Below are 15,666 nucleotides of genomic sequence, written 5' to 3'. Positions count from 1 at the left end.
ATTTAACACAAAATACTTATACAATAAATAGTGGCTTTTTCTACATGGTTTTATGAGAAATGTGGTCATTATGAACTTACTTGGACTTACTTGTCAAATTACACAAATCCTGACCTGCAAGTATATTCTAAATGTGGGGTACAAGGCCATCAAATGTTCATCCCTCTACTTGAGCCAATACTTTCCTAATTTCTCCGAGATTTAAATGCTCTTTTACTCCCTCTCTCTTAGACTTTTAGCCTCTTCCTCTCAGCTGGATCTGTCCCCAAACCATTTAAACGTGTTTAAGTCTAGCCAACCTTTTTACTTGTTAATCCATTCATTCAAATATTTTATGCCTATCATGTACCAGGAAGTAAGATGGGAGAAACCGCATGTTGATATACTGATCAGAAAGATCCAGTAGAGAGGGAAAAATTAATGATACAGGAGAAAGAGAGAAGAATTGCTAGACAATGTCCCCGAGTAGGCAAAAGCGAACTGGGTCTAGTGTAGAAGAGAAAAGGTGACTTACGTCTGGAGCAGACAATTCATCCACAGAAACCAGGGAGAAAGCGAAGTATACGAGTAAAAAGGTACTTAGGTGGACGGAGGTGGCAGTGAGTGTGTGGAAGTTCCCTTGTGATTGCTTTTATTTCCCAGTGAAATAGGAAATACTGTCACCAATGGAGAGTGAGGATGGGGAAGAGGTATTGGAAGTTGAAGAGAAAAGAAAAGGTATAAAAATGTGACTTAAGAGAGTGGGCTGTCAAAGAAGGGGGGAAATGCACTAAGATTGCCTAGTAGAATTAAGGGCCTGTTCGAGATTAGTGATCCTGAATTTAAAGTGAACATTGTTTTATATTTTTCTCCAGCTGCAATGAGCTGTGCAGGTATTAAGTGTAGTTAGAAAACTGGATTAAACTTGTGTTAGGTTTTGCCAAGTATGATAAAGAGAGAATGGGGCAAGAAAGTTGAATATAAACGTAAAGAAGTATTATAATGACTGATCTTGGGATTTAAAATAGTGAGGATGGAACTCAGGACCCAGAGAGGGTGCAGATAAGAGACAGTGAAAAGGTAACAGAATTAAGGGATTGCAAGTTCAAGTGAAGTCAAAGGATAGTTGGAGTCAGGGTGCTAGAGAGAGGAAGCCAGAAAAAAATACCCTGGTGGTCAGAGCAGGATGCTTAAAGACAAAATCACTAGAAGAGAGGTCAAAGAAATGTGAGGTCATTCAGATCCTATTGGAAGGATCGTCCAGATAAATATTTAAATCACCAAGAACCATGATAAAAATTATATGGAATTGTGTTGGAGAGAGTGACAATGTGGCAGGAATTTTAATTTGGGGTTTAGAAGTTGATTATGACAAGGAGGTAGAGTGGGTGGTAGAGTCTAATAACATGAAATTTGAAATGAAAGGGGGAGGAATGTGGGAAAAAGGGAGAAAGTGATAATGAAGAACAAAGAGGATACCTGCCATACTCTCAGACCAAAGGTACGAGAGAATATAGAAAAGAAAACATGCACCATTTGAGAGGAAGCACTGTCCTCAGGGGAGAGATGGATTTCAACTATAAAAAGGTGAAAGGTAAAAGAAACATTCAGAGAAGAGTTAAAAATGACTCACTTGTCTCCAGCTATTGTCCTGTCTCAGTCGAACTTCTTGAATGAGCTGTTTATACTCTGCTTCTTTACCTCTCTTTTAGATTACAATCGCTGTACAAACACTGCACTCTAGAACTTACTCCCAACTCTCCTGCAGAACTGTTCTGCTAAGGTCTTGAATAACTGCCATATCATGAAATCCACTGGACAAATTTTTAGGCTTTATGTTATTAATTCACTTAACAGGATCTGCCACCATCATTCATTTTCTTCTCTTAGCAACATTCTCCTGAGGTTCCTCCCATCTCTTTGGCTACTTATCTGTCCCCCTGGCCTCCACCCACCACTTAAAAGTTGGCATTCCTTAGAATTTCATACACTCAATTTCATCTATCAGTGTAAATTACCATCCATTTGAAGAAAACACCTAAATTGACATCTCAAGCCTAGTCCTGAGTTTCACACACACACCTATAAGACAATTTTACTTAACTTCTTAAATTCAACATGTCCAAAATCAAATAAAATTTCCTGCCAAATCTGTTTTGCCTCGTGAGCTACATCCCAGTAAATGGTACCACCATTTACACAGTTGTTCAAACTAGAAAGGAATCATCCTTAATTCCTCATTCTCCTTCCTTTCTACATATAAACAACCAGCAGTTCTATCAATTCTAGTTCTTAAATTTCTCTGGAATCTATCTCTTCTTTCCAATTCCATTGTCACTAACCTAGTCCAGGCTACCATCTCCTTACATCTAGGATCAAAAATATCAAAAACAATGAAAAATAGTAGTCAGAAAGAAAGCTCTTTTAAACACTAATTCAAAAAAATGTATTTACCTCTATATTTACTGCAGTGCTATTCATAATAGCCAAGATATGGAAACAACCGAAATGCCCATTGATAAACAACTGGATAAAGAAACTGTGGTACATCTATACAATGGAGTATTACTTGGCCATAAAAAAAGAATGAAATCTTACCATTTGCAACAACATGGATGGATCTAGAGGGTATTATGCTAAGTGAAATAAGTCAGACAGAGAAAGCCAAATACCATACGATCTCATTTATATGTGGAATCTAAAAAACAGAATAAATAAGCAAACAAAACAGAAACAGACCCAGAGATATAGAAAAAAAAAACTGTTGGTTGCTAGATGGGAGGAGGTGGGGATGGGGGAGAAGGTGAAGTGATTAGAAAGTACAAATTAGTAGTCACAATATAGTCATGGGGATATGAAATACAGTATGAGGAATATAATCAACAATGTTGTAAAGATTATGTAGGGTGTCAGACGGGCACTGGACTTATCAGGGGGATCACTTTATAGACTGTGTAGATGCCTGACCACTGTGCTGTACACCTGAAGCTGAAGTAGAATATATTGTATGTCAACTGTAAGTAAACATTTATATATATATGCATATATATACATATATGCATATATATATAAATGTTTACTTTTATATACACATGCATATGTGTATATATGGTCACAGGAGGTGGAGTATAGCATAAGGAAGATAACCAATGGTATTGTTAACAGTCATAAGATATCAACGGGGTAGTACCTTGAGGGAGGGGGGTTATCACTTTGTGAGGGTTATAAATGTCTAACTATTATGTTGCTTTGTACACCTGAAACTAATAAAATAAAATAAAAGACAAAAAACAAATACTGTGTTTCCCCGAAAATAAGACTCAGCCGGACAATCAGCTCTTATGTATCTTTTGGAGCAAAAATTAATATAAGACCCGGTCTTTTATATTATGTGGTGTGGGGTGGGGTGTTATTATACCCAGTCTTATATTATAGATTCATTAGAGCTGATTGTCCGGCTAGGTCTTATTTTCAGAGACACACGGTATATGTGATCGTGTCATTTCCTTGCTTAAAATCTCTCAAAAAGATTTCCCCAATAGCCTTAAGCTAAAGCCCACAATTCTTAATGTAGCTTACAAGGCCCTCCTCCACAACTTGGTTACTATCAACCTCTGTGTTCTCATCTCAAACCTCTCTCCTTCTCCTGCTCTCTCTGTTCACTCATTTACTCCACAAACATTTGCTGAGTGCCTACAATGGATCACACACTGTGCTAACCACCCCTGATACCATAATCAACAAGCCAGCATGACCCATGTCACACCGGCCTTCTTTCAAGTTCCTCAAATGCACCACATTCTAAACTCCAGGACACTGAAAAGGTTGCTTCCTATGTCCAGAATCTGCCACTCCTCTTGCTAGTGCTCATCTGGTCAGCTCCCCTTTTAATCTTCAAATCTTAGATTTCCTCGAGAAAATAAGTTTTCTCTGTCACTTAAGACTTTTGTCAAACACTTAGCTATAGTACTCTGATTTTCGACTTTATGTGTTTTAATAAACTTAAAATTATTTTTTGTTTGTTTTTGCTACTAGACATTATAATCTCCATCAGGGCAGAGACCACAGCTATCTTGCATTGTTGACTTGTGATACTGACTTTGCAAATACCTTTCCTTTCACAGAAAAAAATACTTGTATTTTAAGGATATATTACCTTTCTTGAGTGGTTTATTGTACCATCTATCTTTTTTGATGTCTGGGATGGCAATCCTTACTGATGGATTCTCAACTAGGATTTTATGCAGCAGAGCTGAAAACAAAACATTATGACAATGTTTACAAAAGAAGCATGCAGATTAGAAAAGCCTATACCTTTTGGTACAGAACATATTCTCCCTTGGTTTCCTTATGTTCAAATATTATTTCTGGCTAAGAGAAAAAAATAAAGCTACTAAATTATTGCTTTGATTCACGCAATTATTCTTTGCTACTGTCTATATCTTAGAATATTCTTCCTAGATCCTATTCTTACTTATTTGCAAACAAGTAGCAAAGAGCCAGGTGGAAATGTTTCTCCCCAGGTGACAACATTAACAAAAGGATACAAAAACCCTCTTATCCATTTTCAATACCAAACTTCATTGTTCCAAATCAAGTCCACATTCACACAGTTTTACAAGGAAAATTTACTTTCCAGCATCTCAAGATATCTTAATTATCTTGATAAAGAATTCATAAATCCCTGACACTAAAATCATTTTCTAATGGGCAAAAGGTTTAAATGAAAAAAAGGAAGCCAGAAAAAAACAAATGAAAATGTATATAAGTTTTTCTAATATTAGAGGTGGAAAAAACCTTTCCAAACCTGACAACACAGTCAGGAACTACAAAGGACAAGATAATAGATTAAAATAAATAAAAATATAAAATCTTTGTATGTCAAAATAGCACAAACAAAATTAAAATACATGACAAATTGTGAGAAATATTTGTAACAAATGCAAAGATCTAATGACATTAATGTGTTAAAAATACATAATGGACATACAACCTCATTAATACCAAATTAAAATAAAAACAAAAAAACAGTAAAGAGGGGCAGCCAGATGGCTCAGTTGGTTAGCACGAGCGCTCTGAACAAGGTTGCCAGTTCAATTTCCCCATGGGATGGTGGGCTGCGCCCCCTGCAACTAAAGATTGAAAACGGCGACTGGACTTGGAGCTGAGCTGCGCCCTCCACAACTAGACTGAAGGACATCGACTTGGAACTAATGGGCGCTGGAGAGACACACTGTTCCCCAATATTCCCCAATAAAAAATTTAAAAATAAACAAACAAAAAACAGTGAATATATTTTTATAGATCTATTAGATTAATCAAGTATTTTTTTAAATGTAAATTAATGAGATTGTGATGAAATTGTACAAACTTTCTGAAAAGCAATTTGGCAAAGTAAACCATAATAATTAAAAACTGCATAGATCCTTAACCCTACAATTCCACTTCTGGGTTTTTATTTTAATTACATAATTTTTTTAAAATTTTAATTACATAATTTAAAGGTATGTACAAAGATTAAGTTATACGGATGATCATCACATTTCTTTCTTAACAGAAAAATTAGAAAAAAATCTAAATCTCAAAGTGAATTAGATAAGTATAGTAAGGCATGTTATGCCCATATAACAGATTACCTTCATAGCCTTTAAAAACAGATGTAGACCTACTATTATAGTCGTGGAAAAAGTTCAAAAAGCATTAACACGAAACAACAAAATAGCATGTATAGCGTGATCTCATTTTTTGTAAAAACACACATACTTAAGGATCATGGTTTACTTACGTGATTATTTAAAAGTTAAAAGAAAAAGAAATCAACTATTACTAGGCTTCATTATCCAAGAAATCAGTACTTTCAACCAAGATAACCCACTTACCCAGAGGAGCAGAATCGATTTTTTTCCAAGGGTTGAGGTATGTCTTTTTTTCTTTCCAATCAGAATATTCCTGACAATTGTCACTGGGCTGGTCCCATGGTAATTCTAAAACAGAAACAAGTCTCAGTTTTCTGAGTGTTCTTATCATTATGTAGTAAAGATTTTAAGGGAAAATAAACAACAATACAAATCCATTTCCTCCAAATTAATTCAATATGGTTTTCAAACTAAGAACACCAACTCAAAAATTTTAGAGGCCCTCAAAAATGGATGAACCATCATTTCCTGCCTAACTCTTTCCAAAAGTATTCACAGGAATCTTAAAAATGAGAGCTACTATGACATTTCATTTAATAGCTATACATACTTCACTTTTAAAAATGTTTGGGATTAAAAGTTCCAACTTAGTTATAAGTAACTTACTATTAAAATTTTATCATATAAGTATGGATTCCCTTGGTTTATTTAATTTATTTTGCTATAACAAATCTGGCTTTCCACAGGATAGTTTTATCATGATTAAAATAGCTCTTACCTCCAGCCAACATCGCAGTAAGTACTATTCCACAGGACCAAACATCAACGGGTTCTGCATGAAATTCTTTCCTCTTTAGAAGTTCTGGAGCAACGTAAGGTAAAGTACCACACATCTTGTTCAATAAACGCTCACGATTATTATGCCGAAACACTGTTGCCAAGCCAAAGTCAGAGATTTTGAGGTTATCTAAAACAAAGGAAAAAACAGATGGCGCTGGATAAAAATGTTTTGTAACAAGATAAACTGAAAGGAATTAAGTTTTATTGAAAAATCACTGGTGTTATTTAAGGTTTGTACAACTTCTCTACCTTAAAATGACCAAAAAAGAAATTTTTAAAAAGAAGAAATAAAAGATAGCACCACCTAGCCAAAATTTAAAAAACAAAAAAAGGCCTTGTCACTTATATTAATTTCAAAGAAATATCAATACACAAAAAACAGTTTGGACCTGGTTCAAGATGGATACTGAAGTCAAAAGGGTTGCCTTTCTGGGAATGGGCACTCCAGACAGGCTAAAAGCAGAGCCAGGCCCTTCATCGGGGTGTGCAGAGTGCAGCAAGGAGACATCGGTAATAAATTAGGCATAACTTTCCCAGCAGCAAGAAGAAAATATTTTACAACACACCAAAACTGAAGATCCACAAACTATCAGAACTTCTTGTCAAAGTGCCTAAGCTGAGAAAAGGAGGAACTCTGTATAAAAACAAACCAGAAAAGCATATATTTCCTCTCTGACTTCCCATCATCAACACACATCAATTCAGGAAGAACTTTCAATGTAACTTATACTTGGTGAATATCTGCTGTGACTGCCTGCCACTGTACTAGCAAATGTAGGCAGATAAATTATTGGAGAAGACTAAGAACAGAAAACTGTTGGGAAGGTTATGAAAATATAGAACATTACAAGATCTTATAGCAAAGGAATCTAACCTAGTCTTAGGAGTTAGGCAAGATTCCCTATTTTCAACCTTTTTAGAGGGCAATCTGGCAAAAGATATCACAATTCGAAATATTCACACTCTTTGAACTAGTAATTTTTATAGGATGATATCCATAGAAATACTCCCATAAATTCACAAGCATAAGGATATTCATAGCAATATTACTTGTAGATAACTTAAATGTCCATAAAGAAATAATTAAATCTCATAATACATGTACACAATGAAACTATGTAGGTAATTGTTAGAAAAGGTATATCTATATGTATTGACAAGGAATCAGGTTTAAGTGGGAAAAAAAGATACGTATCATAAAAAATATTCATTATAACATGACCAATTTTTATATTGGGTCTGTGCACAAATTTATAGTCATCACTGTTCTATTTTTTTTAAAGCTAGAAACAACTGTCCCAAAAGATGGAATTCTTTAAAAATCAATTACATCTGCATAATATAACATGTAAGCCACTGATGTTTACCTGTATTTGACTTGGGAGGTAGCTACTGTAATTATCTATATGTGACACATATATACGTGTCTACATATATATGTGTATACATACACATATGTACTGTAATTATCTATATGTGACACCGATTTTAATATCTATATGTGACACAATCTTGATAAACCACTGAGATTAGAATTCCAAGTTACTTAAAAGTAGTAATCACTGAATATACTAATGGGTGACCATACAGTTTCTTGGATTTTGTTTCATAAAGTCTGCAACATAATACTCAGGTAGAGAACTGTATACAGTGGTACCTCGGTTTTCAAACATAATCCATTCCAAAGACTGTTCGAGTTCTGAAACGTTTGAAAACAGCCGACAGCTAGGCCTCAGGATCTTGCACTCAGCAGAAGCTGCGTGACATGTTCGACTTCCGAGGTGTGTTCGAAAACCGAAGCGTTTACAGCCGGGCTTATGACATTCGTAAACTGAAATGTTCGTCGATAGAGACGTTCGAAAACCGAGGTACTACTGTATAATAAATTCTAAATTGAGGAGTGTGGTTACTTCTGAGAAAAAGAAAGAGAAATATATTTGTGAAGGAATACACGGGAGGACTTCAACTATATTGGTAATGTTTCATTTTTTGTATCATTATTAATGAATAGAAACAAAATATGCAAGATATGAACAATACAATGTACATCTGCTCATCCAAAACCCAGTTTAAGAACATTCTATTATGTTTGAAATCCCCTATAAAAACTTCCCTAAATATATTCTTTCTTACCTTCTCAGAAATAACTACCATTCTGAGTTTTGTTATATTATGCCCTTTCTTTTGTGTTTTTTTTAATGTGTGTATCTCCAAATAACATACTTGATTTTATATATTTTTGAACTTCATATAAACAGAAGCATCATACTTGTAAATTCTTCTGTAACCTTCTTTTTTGCTCTATGTCATATTCCAGAAATTCATCCATGTCATTACTTATAGCTATAAATCCATTTCATAATTTATCCATTCTATTGTTGGACTGTTTCCAGTTTTTGCTATGATAAACACCACTGCTGTCAGCTGTGTATATATGTGTAAAGTTTTTATTTTTTTATTTTTTAATAATTTCCTACCAACTGATTATTTTTTTAATTTTATTGGGGAAACAGTGTGTTTTTACAGGACCCATCAGCTCCAAGTCAAGTTGTTGGCTTCAATCTAGTGGAGGGCACAGCTGAGCTCTAAGTCAAGTCATTGTTTTCAACTTAGTTGTGGAGGGCGCAGTTCACTGGCCCATGCGAGAATTGAACCGGTGACCCTGGTGTTATGAGCATTGCGCTCTAATCAACTGAGCCAACCGGCCACCCCTAAGGTTTATTTTTTAAGCCAGATAGGTACACAGGTGTTTATATAGATCTTTATACTCACAACCCAAGTAGTTTCTCTTATTATCCCCATGTTATAGATGAGGAAAGTAAGGCAGAGAGAAGTTAAGTAACTTACCCAAGGCCACACACCTACTATGAGGCAGCCTAGATTAAACCTAGGTTCAAAGGACTCTAAAGCTCAAGCTCTTAACACTATGCGATACTGTCTTTATATTTACAGACATGGAATCGCTCTTTTCTAAAGGATTTTATGTAGCTTGAAACCTGCATTTACTCAAAAAAGGATTTAATTTGTAGACAAGGAAAGAGAGGAATGGATTATAATACCATCAAGCTATTAGCATTCACAAAGTAATGGAAACAGAATGAAAAATAGAAGCAAAAGGAATTGTCCCAGCTTGTGCTCACTTCTCAGGACGCATCAAAAAGCCATTCTGCAATTCCTTTTTTCCTATACGCCAATTTCTGAACAACTAAAATTTTGCTATGTGCCTTATGAAACAACTTGCAGAAAGCTAAATAACCAAGGGAGGATCTTAAAAAGTTAGGTTAGTAGATGAGCTAATAAAAGAATATCTAAAAGATATTCACCAAAACATTAATAGTGGTTGTAACTAATTCGTGGGTTTCTCATGGTTTTTTACTTTCTTCTTTACACTTTTGATCATATTTCGTGACCATCTTTTATCTTTATAAAGAAAAAAAAAACACTATTTTTAGTTTGGGAACAAAGTTTTCATGTTCTAGATATTATTACATATTCACATCTCCATTGTTTACATAAGAACCTTTTGTTAATTTATCCCCTTGTCTGATCAATTATAGGTTCAGGAAGAAATTAGAAGGATGCTGGTAAGATAGTACACTATTGTCCTGAGGAATAACACTGCCAGAAACAGTAAACTTCAAGGTTGAATATGATCTTAAAAGTACTTTGGTCCAACTATCCAAGCAATGTGTAAATGCCCTTTGCAAAGTCCCTGATAATTAATAATCCAGTGTTTGACCCTCATGTTATAATCTCGCTATTTTCCAAAGCAACCTATTCAGTTTTCGGACAGACCCATTAATAAGGGTCATCCTTGTACTAATTCAAGTTGCTTCCGTCCAGTTTTCACCCAAGTGTTTTGAAGTACTGTGTTTAACAATTAGCAGGTTTCCCAAGTTCCTTCAATTATTCCTTATTTTAGTTTCTAGTCCTTCCATCATTCTGGTCACTGTCCTATAAACTTCAGTGATCTACACACTTTCTACAGTATTATCCCCGGATACCCATTATTTCCAGTGTGGCCTCACCACAGAAGTGCTAGACTGCTATCTTCCATTCTCAATAATATCACCTTAGTTTTCTAATGACCAAATTACACTGGAGACTATTATTAGACTACTATTAAGTTTGCTGCCTAGTAAAAGTCTTTTTTAACCTGCTTTACTGGCAAAGATAGGCCACTCAACTGTACTTATTTGGTTAGTTTTTCCAATCCAAATACTAGACTTTAGATTTTTCCCTACTGGAAAACTTGTAGGGAATCTAACCCACCTCTCCGATCTGCTAAATTCATTCATTCAATAAATATTTTTGAATGCCTATTATTTTCCAGACACGATTCTAATGCATTAAATAGAACATTAAACAAAACAGATAAAAATTACTACCCCATGCAGCTAACATTGCTGTCATCTTTTTTTTTTGCACTGCCAACATGTTTTTTTGGGGGAAAAAACCACAAACTTTTTTTTCCAATTACAGTTGACATTAAATATTAGTTTTAGGTGTACAGCAGTGGTTAGACATTTATATAACTTACGCAGTGATCCCACTAATTAGTCTAGTATCTACCTAGCACTATACACAGTTGTTGCAACATTATTGACTATATTCTCTGTACTATACTTCACATCCCCATGACTATTTTGTAACTACTAATTTGTATTTTTTAACCCCTTCACCTTTTTCACCCAGCTCCCCAACCCCCGTACCCTCTGGCAACCACCAGTTTGTTCTCTGTACCTATGAGTCGGTTTCTGTTTTATTTGTTCGTTTATTTTTTTCTTTAGATTCCACATACATATAAGTGAGATCATACGTGATTTGTCTTTCTCAGTCTGATTTATTTCACTTAGACTAATAAGACAGACCCTCTAGGTCCATCCATGTTACAAATGGTAAGATTTCATTCTTTTTTACAGCCGAGTAATATTCCATTACATACAGGGGATGCCCCAAAAAATGTATACAGTTTAAGAAAGGAAAAAAACTGTATTAACAAAAGATAAATACAAGTCATGCATATACATGTTTTTTGGCACCCCCATATATGTACCACATTTCTGTCATCTTTTTTATACTGATTCTATAAGCTAAGACTTTCACTATTCATTCCTCTCAGTTTTCATGACACCCATAAAATATAAACTCCTTGCATCTTTACCAAGTCATAGATTAAAAAGCACAAATAGGACAAGGCTAAAGTCCAGGCTATTCCAACAGAAACTTTCCTTTATAACTTCATTAAAGAGTTGTTTAAGACTGTTGATACTCAGATTTGTCTATCACATCTACAACTATAACATGAAGGACTTGTGAAATCTGAATATGCCATAAGTCTCCAAATTTCATAAATTTTTCAAATTTTTTTGCCCTGAAATTTCAGTAATGTAAAAGTCTTGAAACAGTCTTGCATGGCTGTATTAAAATAATTTAGGTAGCAGTGACAAAATGTTAAACTTACCCCTTTCATCTAACAGGAGGTTTTCGGGCTTAATATCCCTGTGAGTTATTCCAATACCATGCAGATAAATCTAAGAAGAAAGCAGAAAGAAGCATACCCGAATTTAGTAACTTACATCATCCATACTAATTTTAAGTAAAAGAGACAAGTGTACTGACCACGCCTGCCATGAGTTGATGGAAGAACCTCTGAGCATCTTGTTCAGGCATGCCTATGTCTGGCTCTATAAGATTATGAAAGTTAGTATATCAGGTAAATATAATCAGATATCAACCACACAGACTCCTAATTCTAAGATTAACCACTTGTGATTGTAGTTTAGCAGAGTCCTATGCTAACAATTAAGACTCTGGAGTCCATTTATATATAATACTTAATAACTTACATTTCCCCATCTGGTATGTGGCAAAAATAAATGAACATCACAGGAAAATTAGACAGAAATAACAAACTATCATCCAAATGAAGAATGAAAGCCAGAACTTGAAAGCCCCTGCTTATCTACTAACCATGATTTATTTGGTATCTTTCAAATCCTCCCCTAATTTCTTCAAAATGCCATGTCAATATTGTTCTCATTCCTGAAATGTAACTGCCAAAGTGGAAGCTTGGGCAAATCTAAGCTAATTTCACGAAATATTTCACAACAGATTTAAACTTCATATAACCTCTCACACTACAAAATCATGAATGCCTGTGAAGTTCCTTCGGTTTTATTAAGAAATGTTCTATTGCCAGTTGTCTTTTTATATCTTGATCTCCCTTAACTCTTGCTTTTACATTCAATTCTCTCCTGACATACACACCAGAGATTCTTATAATCGGTTTTAACTGTTAATTCAATATATTAAATAATAAATTTAGAACCACAAAATATATTTTATGTACTTCTCAGTGTTCTGTAACATCAAGCCTTTGAATCTACGTAGAACATGTAATTAGCAGAAACAGAATTTACTTAATATATGTATATATATATACAAAGCAATCCTAGAAAATTCTAAATTATTTCACTTAAATAAAGAGGAAACAACATGCTATTATTTCGAATCTGTAAATGTATGCAATGATTTCATGTAACTAGAATGTCTACAAAAAAAAGTTGTATAGGCAAACAATGCTGTGCACTTATATTTCACCACGTGATTAGTTTATCATTCTTAAATTCTACAAAACAGCAATACCAACCAAAATCACTTATACAACTTGAGAAAAACCTTCTTTGATGACTCTATATATGCTTTCACGTGTTAATATAAGTTGTAAAATCAAAACAACTTATATTAATAACACTCTGTTGCATAAGCAATTATGAATGTATAATGACCAAACAGCAGACTCAAGATTAAAAAACAAATTTAGAAACGTGTTTAGTAGAATAGTTATCTTAAATCTTTCTCCATACCTATTCGATCAAAAAGTTCTCCCCCACTACAATACTCCAGAAATAGATATTGGATATTGCCTTCTCTCCTGTGACCATAGAATTTCACTACATTCTCATGATTTAACATTTTATTGATACAGATCTCTTTCTTAATATTTTCTGGACAGTCTATGGCACGTTTCATGTCTACAATCTTTACTGCAACTGCTTCTTCAGTTCTTCTATTCACAGCAAGCTGAACTCTAGAAAACGAAAAGGAAAAGTTGTAACATTCCAGACGTTTGAATTCTATTTCTTTTAAAACTTCAAAAGATTAAACATGACCCATCCCAAACTATTTTACCTTTATTACTCTCTCCACCAAGAAGAAACCATGGAAATAGTTTCTGCCATGCTCTCAACATATACTACTCCCTTCTGAAATATGAAGTACAATAGCCAATGTTCCAAAGAAGTCATGCTGAACAACCACAGTCATTTAATAAATACTTAAGAAAATAAATGAAAATAGGATAATAGCAATTGTAGGCCACATCACACACGCTCTGTTCACTTAATTTTAATAACATCTCCTAACATTTCTACACCTGACACTATAAATGCCCGTGGTTTAATTGTGCTAAGCACCTATGGGGTAAGTACCATTATCGCCATCTCACAGCTAAGAAGACAGGCGCACGGCGACACCGAGGAGTCTGCCTAAGAACAAAACAATGACCAGCATGTGGCAGGCGGATGGCCTGACACACCGGGCAGCCTGACCCGGAGTCTGTTCAGTTGTTCATGTAGTGACTGTGACTAAAGCCCAAGGAGGAACACGTGGGAGGAGAAACTGACTTCCGCGGTCCCTCTCAGCTCTTCACAAGGGAAATGGAAAAGAAACGCCCTTACGAAAGCCTGTACAGCTTCAGTTCCCACCAAGTCTCGGGGCGCAATGCAGCGAGCTGCTCTCTAAGGCCCGCTCCGCTGTAATGAACAACTCCCAAACACCGCTTGTGTACCGAGGGAGAGAAAGAGGGAGGGGAAGGCAGGGCGACAGGGAGGACTCACTCTCCGTAGGCTCCTTCTCCCAGCGTTTGCACCAAGTCCCAGTCTTCCACGAAGGGCACTGCCATGACTCCACCGGGCACCGCGGCTGCAAGAGGCAGGACCCAGGGAGGTGGGGGATGACCACGAGCGCCAGGCAGCGGTGAAGCCACCGAGCTCTGCGTCCTGCCTGCAGTCCTTAACACACGTGCCTGTTTCTCCCGACACCTCAGCACCCACATTTTATCCGAGTCGGGGCTGCACACAAGTACCCTAAGTTGTGGCGTCTGCTTCTGCAAACCTCCGTGCGCACAGCGAAGGCTGCGACTGTCCTGCTAAGTAAGCCTCGCCGGGAACGTGACAGTCGTGACGAGGGGCTGGGAACCACGCCGCACGGCGGACACGGGGAAGGGCTGCGGGACGAGGCTCCGCGCCGGACGGTGAAGGGGAGCGACCCCCACCGGGTTCCCGGGGCCGGGAGGGGCCCGGGGCGGAGCCAAACTGCCCCGGGCGGCGGCGGGACGAGCGGGTGGCAGGCAGCCCGGCCGAGGGATGCTCTCCGCGGCCCCCGACCCCGGGACCCCTCGCCCCGCCCGCCTCCGCCCTCCGCGGCCCCCGCCCGTCGCCTGCCCCCGGGCTGATGCGGACCCGGGACTGCTCTCCAGGCTCCCCTGCCACCCTACCCGCCGCCTTCCTCACCAAGCCGTCCTCTGCCCGCCGCCACAGGAATCCAAGTGCGCCGCTTTTCCCGCCAAAACTGGCGGCGTCCCACTGTCGCAAGGCCGCGCGCCCTGGCCGTAAAGCAGGCCGGCGCGCCTCCCCGTTCCCGAGCCTCGGAGGGGATCCCGGCGCCGCCGTCCGCGGGCTCCCGCCAGCCGGGCCGCGCTGGTGCGGACTCGAAGGGCGGTCCCGGTGCCGAGCGGGCCCGCACAGCTCGCGGAGCGCAGACGCGTCGTGGTCCCGGGCGGCGCCGGAGCCGTGGGACGAGCGCGCACTCGCGACGCTGCGTTCCCGCCCGTGCGCGCCGCCGCCCGGGCCCCGCGGCTCCCGGCACCTGCCCGGCGGCCGGCCGGGGCTACGGGGTCAAGCGCAGTCCGTCACCTTCAAGTGCGGGCGGCACCGGCCGAGCCGCAGCCGAGGAGCGGGGAAGGGCTGCCGAGAACCGGGCCGGGAACGACGGGGGAGCTCTGCGGGGAGCGGCAGCCGCGGGGCCGGCCCGCTGGTCGGGGGCTGGGGAGGCCTCCGGTGCCCGCTGTCGTCTCCACCAGCTCCGAAGAGGACCTTAGCCCCACCGTTGTCAAGGACGAGCAGCTTCGTTCGCTAGTCCTGTCTTC

General features: G+C 38.3%; 1 protein-coding gene across 2 annotated transcripts in view; it reads right to left on the bottom strand.

Moving 5' to 3' along the window:
• Positions 1–15,349, bottom strand: part of CHEK1 (checkpoint kinase 1) — a 28,368-nt gene extending 13,019 nt beyond the window's left edge. Inside the window, exons 1-9 of one of the 2 annotated variants that reach the window (XM_081037348.1) lie at positions 15,032–15,349; positions 14,357–14,441; positions 13,650–13,723; positions 13,325–13,548; positions 12,078–12,142; positions 11,920–11,989; positions 6,394–6,582; positions 5,859–5,963; positions 4,136–4,231 (exon numbers count right to left, since the gene is read on the bottom strand). In XM_081037348.1, the coding sequence (XP_080893474.1) occupies positions 4,136–4,231; positions 5,859–5,963; positions 6,394–6,582; positions 11,920–11,989; positions 12,078–12,142; positions 13,325–13,490 (691 nt within the window). In that variant the 5' untranslated portion in view covers positions 13,491–13,548; positions 13,650–13,723; positions 14,357–14,441; positions 15,032–15,349. The remainder of the gene's footprint in view (positions 1–4,135; positions 4,232–5,858; positions 5,964–6,393; positions 6,583–11,919; positions 11,990–12,077; positions 12,143–13,324; positions 13,549–13,649; positions 13,724–14,356; positions 14,442–15,031) is intronic. The other variant, XM_081037347.1, reaches the window with a different exon arrangement.
• Positions 15,350–15,666: the final 317 nt, after the last annotated feature.

Source organism: Rhinolophus hipposideros, assembly GCF_964194185.1.
Source record: "Rhinolophus hipposideros genome assembly, chromosome: 24".
In the NCBI taxonomy this organism is placed as follows: Eukaryota; Metazoa; Chordata; class Mammalia; order Chiroptera; family Rhinolophidae; genus Rhinolophus; species Rhinolophus hipposideros.
The sequence above is the reverse complement of the archived record's forward strand: the minus strand, read 5'-3'. Positions and strand labels throughout refer to the sequence as shown.